The 19,094-nt window shown below is 40.5% G+C and overlaps 2 protein-coding genes across 2 annotated transcripts; one reads left to right on the forward strand and one right to left on the reverse strand.

Annotated features, from left to right (window-relative positions):
* Nucleotides 1–614: 614 nt before the first annotated feature.
* LOC111346767 (NFX1-type zinc finger-containing protein 1) lies at nucleotides 615–18,637 on the reverse strand. Its single transcript, XM_088752052.1, has 17 exons — nucleotides 18,477–18,637; nucleotides 16,100–16,887; nucleotides 12,756–13,225; nucleotides 12,392–12,547; nucleotides 11,793–11,920; nucleotides 11,393–11,460; nucleotides 11,118–11,275; nucleotides 10,153–10,410; nucleotides 9,753–10,029; nucleotides 8,610–9,248; nucleotides 7,881–8,200; nucleotides 7,246–7,450; nucleotides 6,232–6,632; nucleotides 4,844–5,810; nucleotides 3,293–4,414; nucleotides 2,589–2,744; nucleotides 615–2,206 (listed from the first exon to the last, which is right to left on the reverse strand). The coding sequence occupies exons 2-17, from the start codon at nucleotides 16,803–16,805 to the stop codon at nucleotides 2,010–2,012; spliced, it is 6,228 nt and encodes a 2,075-aa protein (XP_088608178.1). The 5' UTR covers nucleotides 16,806–16,887; nucleotides 18,477–18,637; the 3' UTR covers nucleotides 615–2,009.
* LOC148742145 (uncharacterized) lies at nucleotides 13,618–15,976 on the forward strand. The gene has a single exon (XM_088752061.1). The coding sequence runs from the start codon at nucleotides 13,665–13,667 to the stop codon at nucleotides 15,498–15,500; it is 1,836 nt and encodes a 611-aa protein (XP_088608187.1). The 5' UTR covers nucleotides 13,618–13,664; the 3' UTR covers nucleotides 15,501–15,976.
* Nucleotides 18,638–19,094: the final 457 nt, after the last annotated feature.

The following is a 19,094-nucleotide window of genomic DNA, read 5'->3' on the forward strand; positions in this document are numbered from 1 at the left end:
TTATATGACTATAATAGAGTACGGTGCTCTGCACGGATCACATAATGATCATCACTCTGCCTGAGAATACACGAAGGATCCAGTTTCAGTTTTGCCATAAGGAAAGGGATTGCTATCTCATTTAAAAGGCAAACAATTAAAAAAGCGAGTTACGCACAGTAGGTTCGTTCAACATCGGAAACAATCGAGTCTGCCTTCTGATTTAATAGGGTTCGTTTTATTTTCTTAGCAGCAAATGAATAATCTTTAAGCGCTTCCTTCTTACTCTGCCTTCCTTACAACACTTCTCGTTGAAGTTCACTTTTAGTGAATCTGATGTAAGGCTGGGCTGCACAAATTTACGTGTTCCTATTCTCAGTGACACATTTGAGTATTGCCTTAACCCCGCGCCGGTACTTCTCGATTTCCTCCTCGGAGCAATATGATGATATGTGGCTCAGACGCTCTATGCAACGTTTGAAAGTGCTTCAAAAATTGCTCCGATTACGTTGTATAGACAGGAAATTGAATAAACATGGTTAACCAAAAGAGGACTGAAAATTTCACTGAAATTTTTCCGTTTCTTGCCTAGCCTCAGATATTGAGATATCGAAAAAAATAGCCAGGCTAACGTCTACCCCTATCACCAATTCTTTATTTTTTTTTCCATTGAGTTTCACGGAGAACGTCTCAAAAAATAAAAGAAAAAAACTTGAATATCGATAAATCGCCAGAAGAACATCAATTAAACAGAAAGACTAAAAAAAAAATGCTATTGCAATTTTACATTTCCCATTTTCCAATACCCGTCCTTTTTGTTAGATGCATCTGTAGAGAGTGTTTGCTCCATTCCATTTGACAGGTTTTTCAGTGTTGTGGTATGCACAGCTTGAATCAGTCTCGTTATAAGTAGTACTGTTAATCATTTTATCTCCTTTATAGCGTATAGTATCAGGCGTCAAAGGATGATCGCTATTCAAAATTGACACATTGATTCTCAACACTAACTAAAGGGGAGAGACTGTTTTTTCAGTATGTTCTGACTAGATATTAGGGACCTTTAGCAGTCAGGACGGCAACGCCAAGGAAGACGTCGATTATAAAATGAATTTCTACTTTTAATTAGCATTTGGAAAATGGCTGCATGTGTTTACCATCTCATACGGCGCCACAACTCAACCTAAACATAACGTATAAAAGTAGCGTTGAGTTGCAAATGGAAATTGCAATAATTTGCCGGTGCGGTTTCCGTTCGCAGACGACGCAAATTTTGCTGATTTCACGTTATCGTTTTGCAAAAGGACGGCTGAGAAATGTAGTAAGTTTTAAAATACACGTGCCGAGCTATTGTTCTGCTAATTAGATCTTTTCAGTTTTTCCTCGTCCTCGTTGCCGTCGCCGTCGTGGTTTGCTTAAGGTCCCTATTACAGGGACATTTGCAGTCTCCTTCCAAAAAGGATTAAAAGTTATGAAATTACATTGGTATTTTAAACTCAGCCCAATGCTAAATCTGGAACAGCAAAAATAATGCAAAACCAAATCCATCTAACCAATCAAAGCCCGTACTTGTTAACGCTTTGCAGATACAATGGGACTCAGGCAATTAACCAAGTTGGAACTTCGACCTTATGGGCTGGGCTACTTCCAGGTATTATTTGTTTCGTTTTTCGTCTTCAACTTTTGATGACTTAAAAAACAATGAACAATAAAAAAATCCTCCTAGAGACTGATGAAAATATAAAACAACAAGCCTTTCGAAGCCTGGAAGGTAAAGGCTTTAGCCATTCCTTGGTTCCTAACTGCCTATCTTTAATAGGAAAATTCTCACAAATTTAAGTTTGATACCATTTTGGCGGATTGATTCCTTACCTATTTCAAGCGCTTTGCTGGGATAACGGTTTAATTTCATACGTGGTCAGTCAGTAAATTTCATTTTCCCTCACTTCAATACCAGTCAATAACAATGGAAAATAAACTTTTAAAGAAGGGTTAAATTAATCTGCAAAAGTAACACCCTTAACAAGTTCAATCTACATAAAGTCGCGAGGATCAAAGTTTCGGATGTTAGCCATGTCTGAAAAGGCGGCATAATTTGCCCCATCCATTTCCCTAGCTAACCGATTGTCAGATCGCAGCTGATGATTATGACCACCGATTCTCGAGCCGCATTCTGGACATTTGCCCTCTTCCATCGCTCCACCACATTCTGTAATGCAGTAGATGTGACCTTAAAGAATAACAAAAACAAATAGGGCAGTTTAGAGGAACGTAATTTTGATGAGTCTCCCTATCTTGTCACCTGAAGAAACCGATTGGACTCCTTTGCGTGCCTGATACACTGGTGAAGTCTCCCTTTAGCGTTTTGTTCGCTACCCGGTTCCTTACGGAGCAAATTTGTGGTCAAGCCTCTCTCCTCTATCAATCTTTTACCCATGCAAGGAAATTGTGAAGGAATGACTTTCTGTTCTTTTCTTCTCAGCCCCTCCACTGTTCAAAATTTGGCTGTGATTAAAAGGAAACGACCTGAGAAACTCTCCCATTTCTCGGATCAAGATTACGAAGGTTTCAAGAAAAGTTCATAGGACTAAAATCGTGTTATTCAAACTCACCGTTGGGACACTTGAACCAGTGTCCTTGTGCCATTCCCATGGCCTTCACGATCAGATCTTTTTCATCTTTTGTAACCGTCTGGTAGTAAACATCGAGATTTTGACCGCGTCTGATCCGCGTAATTAGAGACCCGTATAGCTCTCGACGCTTTCGTTCTGAAAAGGTCAGTTAAGAAGTAAACTTCATTTTTTTCACTTGTCACCCACTATTAGTGCCGTATTTGAACAAAAATATACGACAGTTTTCTTGTTACTTAAGAAAAGAAACTAGTTCTTTTTACAGTTTCTGGAAAAGGGCAACAATGTTACAGTCACTAAAATTACAAATCACACTTCAGTGGCTACTCCCTTTCCTCTTTTCACTGTTGATCCATCCACCCTCCTGTCAACATTGCAAAGAATTTTGGAGGAAGAAATGCTCGGAAAGTAAAATTTTCCAGCTCGATGATCAGGTTTTAAGTCAGTGTAAGACTTATACTGCTATGCTTTGCAGTAAAAGATTGAAACGCTAATCTACCATTCAAAAAATGCTATATAGTTAATTTTGCTCTACCATGATTTTGGAAACTGCCGTATTTGAAACAAAGTAAGAGTTTGAAATTTTAAATAGGCATTCGACAAGTGGTTAGCCACATTAAATTCTATTTTTTTTTCAAATAAAATGTTAATGTTCCAAAATTGTAATTTACTTCACGTGTCCTTACCAATTTTCTTTTCAGAATCCAGCACTCTTCCAACAGCATCTAAGGATGCGGTGTCAGTAGGTCCTAATGTTTTCCCCCGGTTGTTTAGCTGCATCCTAAGCATTTTGTAGTCGATAAGAAGCTGTGTCCTGTACATTTCTTCTTTGAGCTCTTCCAGTTCTTGGTCGCTGAAGCGAACCCGAGCCTTCATAACACGGTTTCGGAGCTTATCGATTTCACCGTCTAATTCTTCCTTGGTTTTCAACAAGGGATACCTAGATACCAATCCTCTCACTTTCCCCTCTTCTGCTTCTTTTCCTTTTTCGATGCTATCTTTTAGAGTCTGAAGGAAAATCAACAGGTTGATCTGATTTTCAAACACATTCACTTGTTCATCCGTCAAACTCCTAGATTCGAGATATCTTTCAATTCTTTCCCGGTCTTCGGGGAACTGATGAATCTTCAGCACGTTTGCCTTTGGTGTCGACACTTTAAGTTCCCGCTGCCTTTTACTGAGTAAAATTTTCTTTTTTATTCTTTCGAAGTCCGCGAGAATCTTCTTGACAATGTTGCCATATCTCAAACTGGTACGAATCGGAATCCTGCACTTTGGGCAGAGCTTGAGTTGAACGTCAACGGGCTTCCCATCCTCCGTTACTTCGGCCTGATCCATCCACTGATCCATCATTTCCACCTCAAACACGTGACCACAGTCCGCCAGTTCAACGAATCGAGCATTTGGATCATCTTCAGTACCGAAAAAGATCTCTGTGACCTCGTCCTTTTGGCACACTCGGCACTTATTTGGACATGGTTCTCCACAGAGACCAATGCAAGGATGAAGGCATCGAAGGAGCTTTGGACATGGCCTGTTGCATCTAGGGCGATCGCACAACTCGCCGCATAAATTCGTACACTCGTAATGAGGGCACTGCCAAACGCACATCTCGTTACATGGCTCGCAAGGCTCGCCGCATTTCTTCGCGCAATTGCTGTGCTTGCAGTTGTTACCACACTTTTCTTTGCATGGCGGACAGTTTCTGGTGCAGGGTTCTGAGCAGTTATGTCCGCAGAACAGTGTGCGGCCACACAATGCCTTACAAGGTTGGTGAACTCGACCGCGTAAACAATCACTGCAACTACCTGCGTAGAATGTGGACAAAAATGTCTGAGAACTTGAAAACAATACGTCTCTCAACATATTTTAGCGTGGAAAGTTGTTACTGAAATAAAGCATACTCTTTCCATTTCAGATTGTATCATAATTTGCTATATAATTTCATTAGTCTTGGGGCCGTTGTAACTCTTCCAATAATCATTTGCATTTCTTTTCAATTCTGAGTCCGAAAATATAGAGATAAAAATTTTAATTTTTGCCGTTAGACGTTTTTTTTTTTTTACTATTTTTGGCCATGTCTCAGAAAGGTGTAAAAACTGAAATATCATTTGACTTAAGAAACAGTAACGGTGGCCCGAAACGGTGGCCAATTTACCATTTCAACTTTGTTGATACATACAAATGACTTAGGAAATAGCCGCCTATATATAAAATTACGTGGAACACACACTCACCGCCACAAGGGTGCTCGCAGTCTAACATCACTCCACAAGGTGCCTCACATGGACTGTACCGTGGATTAACATGGCATTCTACATCGTTTTCATGTCCACACGCCCATCTTTTCTTAGTAACAACAGTGCACTTCTCAGTACACTCTTCGCAACACTTATTGGCACATTGATGGCCACAGCGAGGTAGAATCTTTGAACAACGTGACTGGCACTGTACGTCAGAACGGTCTTTGGAGCAAGGTACCTCCTGGATGTGACCACATGGTAGACGTTTCATCATAAGCTCCATGCAAGGCCCGCAATCTTGATAGCATCTCCTGCGACACTTGTGATTCCGACGACAGATGGTCTTAGCGCACGGTTTCTTACATTGGTATTCCTTGTGCTCTGGGTCTGTTGGATGACACACCATCTCGCATACGTGACCACATTCGAGTCTTGCCGCACATGGAACGGTGCAGCCTCCCTCGGGTGCCTTCTTGAAGTCCTCACCGCGCGATGCTTGTATCACATTTTGGGGATGGTTTTGGCAGGTGAGTAGCAATGCATCTCCCACATAACCGCGCTCACGCATGTCGTCAATTATCCCGCTCCATAATTCACTCTTTGTTTCCAAAAGGCTGATATTTCCAATGCAGTAAAACCCTTTCTTTGCCCGAGATAGCGCCACACAAACTCTGTTTTCTGTCTGCAAGAAACCGATTTTACCTTCTTCGTTGCTTCGAACAAGAGACAGAAGAATTATATCGTTTTCTTCTCCTTGGAAGTTGTCTACCGCACAGACTCGAACTCCACGAAAAAAATCTTTGGGCATCTCCTTTTTGAGCTGTATTAACTGTCCAGTGTAGGCTGTAAGGACTGTGATCTGCTCTCTTTGGTAGCCTTGGAGAATGAAATAGCGACAGAGGGCAGCGATGAATTTGGCTTCATGTTCATTTGACCTGCTCCTTCCCTCCTCTAAAAAATCCTGTTAGAAGTAAAAGGATACGTGAATATTAGAGAACACTAAAGAACAGGTGTATGAAACGCCCCCCAAGCTCACAAATGCATTTATTTCTCTAACAATCAGGGAACGAGATAGAACTGCAACGCGCTTCCTCAGTGGACTACTCTCATAAAATATCCTAAAACACGAAATTATCAAGTTCAGTAGCCGGATTAAATTCCACAAAGCATAAAGACCTGTACATGCGCAGCAGGCGACCTACTCAATTGTTTCCACTTTACTTGTTCACCTATTCACACAATCGCTCCAACCTCTCTTCACATTTTGAGATCAAGTGCCTTAAACAGAACTTTTTTCTTTGTTCCACGCTCATTACAAAACAGAAAAAATTTATCTTTTATGTTAACAATCATTGCCCCTGTATATCTATCGGCCCACTCACCTCACTCTCGGCGTGGTTGACAAAATACATGTTACGAGCCACTCCCTTGATGTTCTCAAAATTCATCACTGATTCGTGGTTCTCCAATTTTGGATTGGAGTAAATATGCTCCAACATTTTGGAAATTTCAGGTCTCATCCGATGCTGTAATCGCAACCGTTTATAAGGCATTCCATTCTTCACCATTCTCTCAAAGAGTGACACGTCTAGATTGTAGTCTTTGGCGAGTTCGTAAACTGTAGGATTGGGCCGGAGCTGCTGATGATCACCAATCAGAATCAAGTGTTGGCATCCGGGAGTTAGCGATGTGACAATATGTGACTCCAATACTTCAGCAGCTTCTTCCACAATCGTTATGCGTGGACGCAGTCTTTGCAAAAGTTTGCGATACTTTGCAGCACCTAAATTACAAGATCACACAATCTATACTTGTATACATGATATTTATAAAAATCTAAATATATCTTAACCTCATTCTATTGTTATGAGTAAGCTAAGGCTCACCGTGACAGGAAAGGTGTATCCTAAGTTTTTCTTTGACATAGCCAACGATCGTATCGTTAGTACATAAAAATGGAAATGCAGTAACTGATGGCTGTGAATCTGTGAAGATCAGTTCATCGCTTGTTGCCTCATCCAAATTTCAAAATATGATTTACTTCATATATAATCGTCGTAAAAGACCATAATTAAAGCAAAAATCTACTCCATAGATGCTGAGATTCCCTTAACTTGTTCGAAATGGTTACTATGACCTTAGCAATAAATACACGTCTTTGAAAAATAATGAAATTGAATAATTTTTCTGATTTTTACCGTTCCTCCAGCATTTGAAATATTTCTATGTATATCTTCTAAGCTATAGATACAATGACGATAAAATGCTCAGTAAGGAAACTTCAGACACCGGGCATTCGACAAAGCTGTTACCTGGTGCCTGAAAAAAAATGTGGCAGAGCCTTTTTCAAAGCACAGCTTTGTGTCAATGAAGCACTGAAAAACCCCGTGACTTACCAGTAGTTGTCATGCCCACGACATCAGCGTTCTTGAGTATCTCAAAATCTTCCATATTTTTTACATCCTTCAGTCGCTTGGCTCCCTCTTCAAATTTTTCTTGGAACATTGAGATAGTGCGACGGTATCCCTCCGCCAGATCCATCAACCATCGGCGATACAGGCACCACCGATCTTTGAGGCGCAAACTCCAGACATTTTGAACCTGGGTTAATCAACAAAAGACAAATCTTTTGACTCAGCCTTGTCATTACTTTATGGCTTTTCGACTGGAGTTGTTAAGTGTCGTGTTATATATTTATTTCTATGACTGTGGCTAACCTACTTTGAAGTTTCCTCATATATGCGTAATCATAATTTAGTTCAGTGCATCAATCTAATCAAAGTTCTTACCAATGACGTTAAGTGATGAAATTCGAGAGCGAGCAATAGCTGATGTAGCAGTTAAATTTTACTAAGTAAATTAATTTGAAGCTTGCCAGAGGTTAAAATTAGTAATAGGGCGACGACATCAGTTGAGTGTCGAAAGAATTCTGGGATTGCATAGGTTTCGCTTTACTTTATTCAGCGATCGGTCCAGAAAACACGCACCACTCTGATTATCAACTCATACCGATCGAGAAGAAAATGCTCACCGCTCTCGCTCTCTCAGCTTGCATGACATCTTTCCTGCTCAGTTCGAGAACCATGGTCCTCTTTAATTTCTTTTTAATTTTTTCAGGATTCTGAATTTGCCATCCACCTTCAGCTCCTTTGCTGAAAGCAAAAGGATCCAAAACTTTCAAACTTCCACCTCCCGGCATTACTTTGGAACCGTACACTCTGACGTCATCAATGTCCAAGACCCTCTGGTCCTGCATAACATCCGCCTCATACAACACGTCCGAGTTTTCATTTTCCTCTTCCTCCTCTTCTACTTCCTCTGCTTCTGCTTCTGCTCCTGCTCCTGCTCCATCTTAAGATTGAACAAACAAGAAAAATATACGCCTTCTACCACTAAGTTCAGCAACTAAAAGCGACTCTGAAAGCGAGCTCCAGCTGCACTTTCCGAGTTCTTATTACTACTCTAGCTGATGAGAGATATGGTGGTCTGTTGTTAGCACCCTAGACTGCGGATTGAGAAGCCGAGTTAAGTCTGAAATGTCTGGGAAACATTAGGAAATGCTGGGGGTAAACTTGCGTCGGAGAACATTCCATCTAAGAAGAGCAACAAACTCTTAGTCTCTTATAGCAATATAACTGGGATACCCCTTGGTAGAATGGGTCATTTGGCTTGTGTAGCAGGGCTTAAGAAAGAAAGTCATACTTCAAAAGCCACCGATGCATCTCCTAGCACTAATGAACTCAAAACAAAGCCTATTTACCTTGAGAGACAATTCCACCAATAGCCCTCACACTTTCCTTTCCGAGGGATTCGGCAAATATGTGAAGGTTGGCGACTCTTCCTCGAAAACCTCGTACATGTACAGCATTTTCTAAGGCTCCAATCCTGATAGAAAACTGAGTTGCAAGTTCCTGTTTCCTGCCAAGAAACTTTGCTTCTACGTCGTTCCCATCATGCCATAGGCGTGCAATGCCAGTCTCATGATCATAAGATGCCCCAATGTAGTTCCAGGAGTTCATATTTAACACAGCTTTCTCAATAGCGGGCGGATGAGTTATATCTCTCCACACAAACCGTGCTGTTAGGATTCCTTTCCCATCCACCACGCCTTCTTGACTTATTTGAAGTCCCAAGCCATCCTCGTGAAAGCTCAGAATTGATCCTCTGTTTCCGGTTGGGAACACCTCCAATAAAAGCGTGATTGCTGTTCGGGTGTCTAAGTCACTTCCGGGATGGTTTGGAATCATTACAAACGAGTTAGGTGCTCCTGAGAGTTGCAAGGAACCAGTCTCATCTGGGGACCACGTGACGTTATAAAGGCTGGCTAAATCAGCTCGAGAAATAACATCCACACCAGCGCTTTGCTTGTTGAGAGGGAGCATAGCAACCGGCTTTAAATCTGTGGAAGGAAATGAACTTATATATGAAGAAAGAATTTCACTGCATCTTTAGTGCTGATTTTGGCATCTTTCTCTTTAAAATTAACGACTAATTTTAGTAGTCTTTCTGTACTGTCTCGTATTATATATTACCATGAGGCCAATAAAATTAATTTATCTATCGATTAATTTATTACATAAGTGATTACAGAGATAATTTCGCGATAAAATTGATAGACACTTCTAAATTTGCTACATACGGTTGCGGTAACAGTAAGTGCTCCTTCTACAAATGCAAGCTCGAAACTGTACTGATAATACAGAGAGAAGGGAATCACTCGTCACAGATGTGACGAAGTTAAAACATTTTCTTTAATTTTTATCCTAAACAGACTCCAAATATCTGTATGGGTGAAATTATTAACTTACCCATCATCCTCCTTTATGATGCCAGCACACATTCAGGCAATTTAAAAAGTGCGACAATTTACTGTAAAGGGAAAATTACTAAACAATGTCGTTACCTCCTTGTCCAGGATCTGCCGAATTAATAGAAAGCTGCAGCCAGTACAACATTGCGCCTTCCTTGTGTCCGCTTCTACCCGCAAAAATTTGTCTCAAAGAATCGTAATGAGCACTGGTCATGCTGGGGACGCGTTGATGCAGGGCGTCTTCGTGTAGCACGTTTTCATAGCATTTCTTCAGATCTTCAGCGGCCCCTTGCAGCTTTGTCGTGGTGTGATCCATTTCTTGATGAGCATCGTAGTAGGCTCTTCTGATGTGCAAGGGAGCTTTTTTATCCTGCTCATTCCAAAACAATAAGAAAGCGTTTCGCGTTCAGCAAGTGTAACTGTGTCAATATCGCAAGTGGCAAAAATGCTTGCTTGATTTATCTATATAAATATCTATGTACTGGATGTTCACCTTATGCATGCGATGTTTCAACTCTGACAGACTGCACGCCTTCATAGTGTCACTCTGACTCCGACCTCCAATCCGCACAATCCCCTCGGGATGAAACTTTTGGATTCCTTCCAGAAACTGGTCGAGCGCGTGGTTCGTGTAACAGACAACAAGAATTGGGCGACGCTCAGACACAAGAGGGGCAACGTCACGTTCGTCATCAAGAAATTCAGTACCAGTGTCCCACTTCAACTTGTTGTGCAACAAAACATTTGCGATCTAAAATGAACAATTAATGAACTAATTAATAAAAATAAATATTTTATTTCTCCCGTCAGAATTCAACAATTTCAGGGCCGACGAAACCGATACTTAGACACTACTACTTGAAACAAATAATAAACGGTTAAAATATTCCACGGAGAGGTGGGTCAACCGGATAAAGTGGGCCTGCAAGCAAGCTCTGCCACATCAGAGGCGCCTCTAGCTGCTTTACGGTAAATAGAACCGGTTTGTAGGCCAAGCATACACGAACGCACCCAAGGCCGACACAAACTCCACTTTTGCACCATTGTAAAGAAGTTATAACAGCAAAACCAAAGTGTATTAGATTTATTTTGCACTTGGTCAAAATATTTGTATCACCTACTCGACCAAACCGCAACCAAAACCGAATTCCGCGACGTCTAACCTGGGCCTAGAATATTTTCTGTGAGTCTTTATTGGTTAATGGTATGGTTTGCAATCACTATGGTTTAATTTCAGCAGAATTTGATTGAAACATGACCTAATGAATAGAGTCTCCAGTAAGAATTTCATTCTGTTTAGTTGTTGTCGTGGTGGTTGTTGTTGTTGATTTGCATTTGATCTTGTCTAGAGTTTCCCTTGTCCTAGTAAATCACACCCGGCTGAGGAAAAACTGCATGACAGGAAAAAATAGGAAACTCTGTCGAGGACTAGATAACTGGTCATAAGGGTTACTCTACCTTCAGACCGATGTATGTCTTTCCAGTACCCGGGGGTCCTTGAATAACCGCGAATTCTTTGGTCAGCGCCATCTGCAAAGCCTTGTACTGAGAGTCATCTAGTTCCAGATCTTCTGCCGATGGCCAGTAAGCAAGATGTAGAAGTGGAACGTCAGTTCCTACGATGCAAAATAAAAGAAGTCAAGGTGAATTATGTTTGTATACCAGTATTAGAGGAAAGCACTCAGCTGATCATGCTTAATGTTTTGTGTGTCAGTATAAAACAGTAGACTAACCTCTATGCACGTCATCCCTGACACTCAAACCCGCAAGTCGTGCCCTCAATTCTCTTAATGAGCTCGTGCTGTAAACAAACCAGTAATCTGTATAGTTTACAATTCATATGGAAGAGCATGTAATAATTTTGCCAGCTACTTTGCCATACGTCAAAGAATCTCGATGGGCCATCAAAACCTGCAATATCCGCCTTGTTCCCCACTTTGCCTCAATGCCATACATTGATCTTTAGACCTCGGCCAATTAGTGGCAGTATCCACACCCAAATGCACATAATTATCTCCCGGCTGAAACTTACTATCTCCCTTTACAATCACCACCAGTCCCAATTCAGTCCATTCGTTGGACCCCTCATAAATGTAAATAAACACTAACTTCCTTCCCAATCTGAAATAATACCTTCCTGAGCTGAAACTCGTATTTCCTTTTCTCATTATCGGCGTCAGATCAAATGTTACTTGTCCTCTTAACCTGTTCCTCAAGTAAGCCGGTGCTTCAACATGTTCCTCACAACTAACGATGTATCTCTGCGTTGAAGAAAAAGAAAAAGGCAGTTTTATTGACATTATTATGAAATGTACAACGAAGTATCGTGATTGTAAAGCACCACGTTTTTATTCATGTCATCAAAAGGCATTTTTAAAGCATAGTGCTGTTTTGACGTGGCTTAAGCACGAGACGAACAGCAAGTGAAGGCAGCAATGTTACAAGATTTTATGACATATTCTTAGAGCCTTTGATGAACAAAAGATGACAAAGAATTCTCAGAGGAGAGGAAAAATCACAAGATATAAGTAATGATTTCTAAAAAGGATTTCAACCCAGTAAAGACGGTGAAACTTATTAGCAAATCATGTTTACTTCTTTTCATTTTTGACTTACCAATCCTGAACGAAAGCGTAAGAAACCACCGTAAATACAAAAACAAGGAAAAAACAAAACAGAAAACAAAACGAAACTAAGTGGAACTCGATATTTCTCCGTTGATCATAGGTTACCTGTAAGGGCAGTTCATGCGGCTCAACTTCTTTCAACCCCTCAAGGATATGACGATACGCTTCAAAGTAAACAGTGCTCTCTACCATCTGATACACTTCACCCTCTCCAAGTCTCACATTATCAGATAGTTTGATGAACTGTATGTCCACGATACCCTACAGACGAACAAGCAGTTACCACTGGATAACAGATAAACAAAATTTGAATAGACTTTGATGAGAGAACCAATCAGATTTCATCTACTACAATAGGCGATGATGATGATGATGATGATGATGATGATGATGATGAGGGAGTCATACAGATTGGCTGAGTTACATGATAGCAGGTGTGTACCAGACAAGAGACATTAAATTCAGTTACCTGTTTTAAATCTTTGACGTCTCGATTGGCCACAGTTGCAAACACAAAACTGTCAAACTTGTCTTTAGAAAGACACATCAGTGAACCAAAGATAAGTCGCTTGCTGTTTTCCCAGCGAACTTTCCTCAGATTCGTGTTGTCAAACTTTACTTTGTACTGGAGTCCGTTGGACGTACACAAGGGGTACAGCAACCGGACGTCTTTATACACCCGTATGTCCTGTAGTGCACCAATCTTAGCGGAGCCAATACGTTCTAATAACTTGGCAATCCCTTCACGAAGGGGCCTCACGAAATCTTCGCGGAGGAGCCGAAACTGCACGTCTAAATAATGTTCTGCATTATGATAGCTCCCGTCAACTTTGTTCCTTCTGAGGAAGGGTCTTTCTCCGGTCAAAATGTCTTCCTGAGTCGGAATAACACTGAGATCTCGGAAATCATCAGGCGGGTTTAAGTCATCGTTCTCACCGACTGAAAATTAAAAACGACTATCAGCATAAAGAATATCTTTCTCGTTATTGATTAAGGTGGTACGATACAAAAAAAAATGCAATTTTTGTTGAAAATGAGTCTATTTTTTTTCCATTCGATTTCACTTCTAAAGGCTTTTGTTTAATAGCCCCAAATGTCTTTTTGTGAATAATTTGTCAGGAAATAGTAATAAAATGCAATTTCTAAGGCACTGTTGTTCCGTTGCCATGGAAACGCATTTTTAAATGCGTCCTTTTAGGGCCTAAAAGTGCGATTTCCTCCCAGATCAAAGCAAGCTGATTGCGTCTTGGGTAAGCTATTGGGAGACTGGGGCCCAACAATGACTTTCAGCCTCGTTTTGATATATTTCGGTGAACAGCCGGTATTATCAATCATTCAGTTGTGAATTTTCGCAAGTGAGAGAGCTTCAATCATCAAAATGCCGAAATTTTCGTCTCAGAGACGCAAGAAGCGCAAATTTTATGGAAATCGCTTTTCAAATAGTCCAAGAATTAACGAAGAAGAGTCGATTGTTGTCGAAAGCGCTTCGAGTGGGATACGTGAATCCACAGACGGCATTTCCCATGATCAGAGCGAAGCGAAGGAATCTTCGGCTTCGTATCGAAAGCTTCAATCAACTTCCCAAGAAGACAAACCCAAGCCTAAGCTGATAAAGGTAGATAAAGAGGAAACCAGTCCATCCATTACAGGGTTCAGGTTCTGTGATATGGAGGTGCTATCGTCCGTTTTTTCTTTGCTACGTTGTGGCGAATCCGGCGATTTCAGTCTTTTGTTTATGGAAGATAATTTGAAACGGAAGGGATGTGCGTCAACTTTGCGTTTGCTGTGCGAGCAGTGTGGATGGAAACATTCATTTTGCACATCAAAAAAGCAAGGAAAGAGTTTTGAAGTAAATCGGCGAATCGTTTATGGTATGAGAACTCTTGGAAAGGGTTATGCTGGTGCAAGGAAATTCTGCACAATTATGAACATGCCTCCACCTCCAAATGAGAAAGCTTTCCTCAGCAACTCGCGCGTAATCGGCCGTCACATGAAAGCGATTGCAAAGGAAACAATGAAAAAGGCAGGAGAAGAAGTTTTATCTCTCAAGAAGGATGTAAATTCTTCTGAAGGTCTACCTGTGAACTGTGGTGTTTCTTGTGACGGAACATGGCAAAAGAGAGGCTACTCGTCACGCAATGGTTGTGTGACTGTCATATCTATGGACACAGGAAAGGTTCTTGATGTGGAGGCCCTAAGCCAAGGATGCAAACAGTGTGAGCGGCATGAACAAATGGACAAGAATTCTCTCGAATATCAGATGTGGAGAGCTGATCACACCACTTGCAAGTCAAATTTCCAGGGATCAGCACCTGCTATGGAACCAGAGGGTGCAGAGTGCATATTTCAAAGGTCTGTTGAGCTGCACAATCTCAGGTACACTGAATTTTATGGGGATGGGGACAGCAAGAGTTTTTCTAGGATAAAGAATATTTATCAAGATGCTGGAATTTTAGTGGAAAAGAAAGAATGCATTGGTCATGTGCAGAAGAGGGTTGGAACTGCACTTCGCAAATTAAAACGTGACAATCCAGGCCTTGGAGGCAGAGGGAAACTCACAGATAGTCTAATTGATAAACTGCAGAACTATTATGGCATTGCCATAAGGTGCAATGTTGGAAATTTGGCTGGAATGAAGAAAGCTATCCATGCTAGCCTCATGCATTGTGCCTCAAGTGAGGCACGCCCACTTCATGACCACTGCCCAACAGGTAGTGCAAGTTGGTGCAAGTATCAAAAGGACAAAGCCAACCATACGAATCTCTTTAAGCATGGACCTGGCCTTCCTTTACCTGTTATTGCCAAGCTAAAGCCTGAATATATTCGACTTAGTGAGAACAACTTATTGCAGAAGTGCTTACATGGCAAGACACAAAATCAAAATGAGTCTTTGAATGGCATGGTATGGCAAAGGATTCCAAAAGAAATTTATGTTAGAAGGGAGACATTAGAATTAGGACTTTATGATGCTGTTTCTTATTTTAATATTGGTTCAATGAGTATTATTAAGCTTTTCCAAGCCCTTGGTATTCCTTCTGGCAAATATACCGAGGAGGGTTGCAGACTCCAAGACCAGCTTAGAGTTAATATTGCACAACATAAAAGCAAAGCTACTACCAAGAAGCGACGCAAAGTGATTAGGGGCCTTAAAAAACGAAAAGATGACCATAATAAGCAAACTGAAGGAGTCAGCTATGGCCCTGGTCAGTTTTGAACAATTCAATTCATGGAAACTGTGTTCAAGTCTTGAAAAAATCAGTTTAAAAACTTTAAACCAGTTTTCTCTCAATTTCGAATTTTATGAAACTACCGACACGCTAGCAAAGATAACTTTCCAGCGTTTTATTCAATTCTTCTCATTTTTGGAGTGAGAGATCTCAGTATATTTTTGCATGCAATGAACTAGAAACATACACTTAGGTGCATCTTTTGTTGTTAAATGACCAAAATGAGATTGCTCATCTTATCAATTCCTGAAAGTTGTTGTGTTTTCTTTAATATTTTCCATTCTATATGACTGAGAGGTGTTTCTGTAGTTCATTGCATGCAGGTGCATGTAAAGATCATTGTCTAAAAATTTTGTGAATTTTTAATCTAATGTTAAAGAGTTATGACTGTTCTTGTTTGGTTGCCCACCGGGGGGCATCATTTGCTAATTCTCAGCAGCAATAATAAAATATCAAGTCAAAATCTGCAAAAATACAGTTGTCTCCATGTGTCAATTTAGGTGATATAGATAACTTTTTGTAAAAAAACATGAAAAAATGTTGATTTTTTGAGGGTTGTACCACCTTAAGATTACATATCTCTCACCATCTCTCCGAACTCTTCCTCTGCCTTGTCTCCTTTCGTCTTCTTTTCTTTTCAATTCGGAAACCTTCTCTGTTTTCAAATTAATCAGTTCACTCACTTCGTTCATCAGGCTTGCCTCTACCAGATTCCCTGTATTGGACAATACCATTGCTCCACAATACAGATCGGCTATTGGTAAATCAGCGTATGCATTTGGAAATCTTCGTAACAGTTCGTTCATTACTCTTATCACATTTTTTAAATAGTCTGCAACTTCAGAAGGTGCCATTCTGCTTGCGGACAGCCTGTTCAGATTTTGTCTCAAGTGTAAGTTGAGAAACAATGACCCGGGCAGCAGGTTAAGCAGCTTAATAAGGTACTCCTTCGAGCTGCAATCGCATGCTTTGCTAAGAACGCTCACAATCAAAACAATGACGTCATCTGTCATAGGAGTCTGCTCTTTTAATAAAAATTCAGAGGCCGGGTAGCATCGACTCGATGTCATATCGAGGACAATTTCATCTGGAGTCTTGCTCTGTAAGTCTTTAAGGGCTTTGAATCCAAGCCTTATCGGACGGCGTGTTTCTGTAGCACCATAACCACCACGCCCTCCTCTGCCCCCTCCCCTAGCACCCCCTCTACCGCCTCTCCAAGGACCCCCTCTACTACCTCGAGCTCCCCTGCCACCACCTCTTCTATAGCCGCCGAAAGCTACAAGCTCTTCCATGGAGTGTATCGATTTCCTAAATCAGTCAAAGATATTTCAGAACCTCTTGAAGCCAGCACCCTCTTTCCTTGACCATGTTTAGCTGAAAATCAACGGAACAGATAAGTATCTAAATTATCTAGAATAAGTTATGCTTTATGATTAAATTTTACCCTCTGATGTTATGTTAGAAACAGAAAAGGTAAATAAAAAACTCTGGGAGCAAATAATTCAGATTTAAAATGTGAAAGAAAGACACAAAAACTTTAAGATTAAAACAAATCGCCTTCACTTCAGTTCATGAAATTACATAACCAACAGTAATGAAGTCAGTGGATGATTTTTGAACATCCTTGTAAGCAGTATGCATCGGTAAACATGTCGCCTCATGGTTTCAGTCGTACAAGTTGTAAACATTTCATTTAATGCTATAATCATGTGTTATACTAGTCAGTGTCTGAAATACTTTTAGGCTGTGAAATAAAAAGGAGAGGAAAAACAAGAAATGCGATTGATCCGGGGCAGATCTACATATGAAATATATCATAATCACAGAAAATGCTTCAGAGGTTGTTCAAAGTCTATTTTAGAGAGCTAAAGTCCCTTGACTTTGTCCCATGACAATGACTGACGAAAATAGAAAGGAAGATGATGAACACAAGATGATGAACACAAGGTGATACGAAGTGAAGTTGATATCGCTAACTACACTAATTGGATCATGGTCTTTGGAACACTCAAAATGGCTGCACAAACAATCAAAGTTTTCAAACGTCTGGAGAAACTTGTTTTTAGGTTGATTATCTTGAAGTGACGTTGAACTTGGGGAAATGTATAATTTAGGTTAGTATTGTAAATTATTTTCTTGAATTTGACGATTTTTTGACGAGTTTTGCGATTTTCCTTGAAGTGAGAGGTCGGATGCCACTTAAGGCCAATCGTGCGAAATTGTAACATCACGTGACATTAGACCTATTAGAAACACTCAACAACATAACAATTGGTGAATGAAGTGAAAAAAGGAAAACGAATCTGCAAAGTTATATGTCTCAATGTTGTGTGGAGCCAGAAACCTGCAGCTATCGATCCGTCTCTGGTATACGAACATTATCGCGACAAATCGTTCACACCGGAAAACGAAACATTATGTAGACGAGTTACCATGAATTTCATTTATGAGAAGCCGGTTCAGCTAAGTTTATCAAGCGAACGAATGCGTAACTTCAAGCGAAAACAAAAGCGAAGCTATTCGGCGTGCATACAGGCTTTATGCCAAATTTAGCATCCTTCTTCAAGGATATCTGCCTCCTGCTTTGCATTTCCGCATTTGCTTCCGAGCAGCGTACAGGAACGTTCCGAAGAACTTGAAAGCAAAAAAATCCCTTTCAGGTCACCGTAGAATCTCAATCTCGTTCACAAAACCACCGAAAATATCTCGATAATTTCAACCGCACAAATAATGCTTCTTCAGCTTTTCTTCTTGCTTCCGTGTAAGCAATCGCGCTTGTAACAGCCGCGTTCGTTTCTTCATAGGGGATGAAAAAGTAGAATTATCCGGTTCACCACAACGGCCCCTTTCTTTGAAACCTCACACTAAACTGTTCTTTTTGTCTCATACGCGGGCCGAATCGAATCAAAGACAGGTAAACGTGTACAATGTGATCCTGGTTAATTGAGTTCGATAAATACTACCTCACGTTCCTTGATGATACCAGTTTTAAACAAGGATCAGGAGCTCAATCAGGTGCTAAGACTGTAGCTGTTTAAACCCATTTCGACGTGAATAACACGAACATCGTAAACCTCTGAAATGAAATTGCTCTGATCGAAACGCAGCGAATTTTCCGGGAATCTACCAGTTTCGTTGTATTGTTATATGGACCACGGTCCAATGAAATGGAAGGTGAACTTCTAAGAAACCGAAAAAACGCTTCCGGGAAAAAGGGACTTTTCCCTTGCATGCATAATTAAAGAAGCTTTCGCTTTCAGAACATGACTGCACCTATATTGAGAACCCAACGTTAACACCTTCTTTATCGCAATCGAGGTTTCAAAAGAGGATTATTTTCGAGCTAGATAAATGAAAGAATACGAGAAAATGAGGATTTTAAAAGTTTATTTCCACGTCGTAACTTTCTCGCGCCATCTGTTGTCTAAAAGGATATCCGCGTAGTTTACGTATTCTAGGAAAGCCTGAATATTTTCGGGGAAAATTTTCCCAAACATTTGTACATAGGAAAAAGACGAGCTTTTTTTACGCAAAGTAATAAATAATATGTGACATCTTGATAATAAAACCTTTGAGACTGA

Source organism: Stylophora pistillata, chromosome 1 (genome assembly GCF_964205215.1).
Source record: "Stylophora pistillata chromosome 1, jaStyPist1.2, whole genome shotgun sequence".
Classification (NCBI taxonomy): Eukaryota; Metazoa; Cnidaria; class Anthozoa; order Scleractinia; family Pocilloporidae; genus Stylophora; species Stylophora pistillata.

Excerpts from the sequence above, each read along its gene's own strand:
- LOC148742145 (XM_088752061.1), top strand. The coding sequence starts at position 13,665 with ATGCCGAAATTTTCGTCTCAGAGACGCAAGAAGCGCAAATTTTATGGA.
- LOC111346767 (XM_088752052.1), bottom strand. The coding sequence starts at position 16,805 with ATGGAAGAGCTTGTAGCTTTCGGCGGCTATAGAAGAGGTGGTGGCAGG. Across the intron at positions 6,633-7,245 it reads CGTGGGCATGACAACTACTG|GTGCTGCAAAGTATCGCAAA; the intron begins GTAAGTCACGGG and ends CTTGTAATTTAG. Across the intron at positions 5,811-6,231 it reads TCAACCACGCCGAGAGTGAG|GATTTTTTAGAGGAGGGAAG; the intron begins GTGAGTGGGCCG and ends TACTTCTAACAG.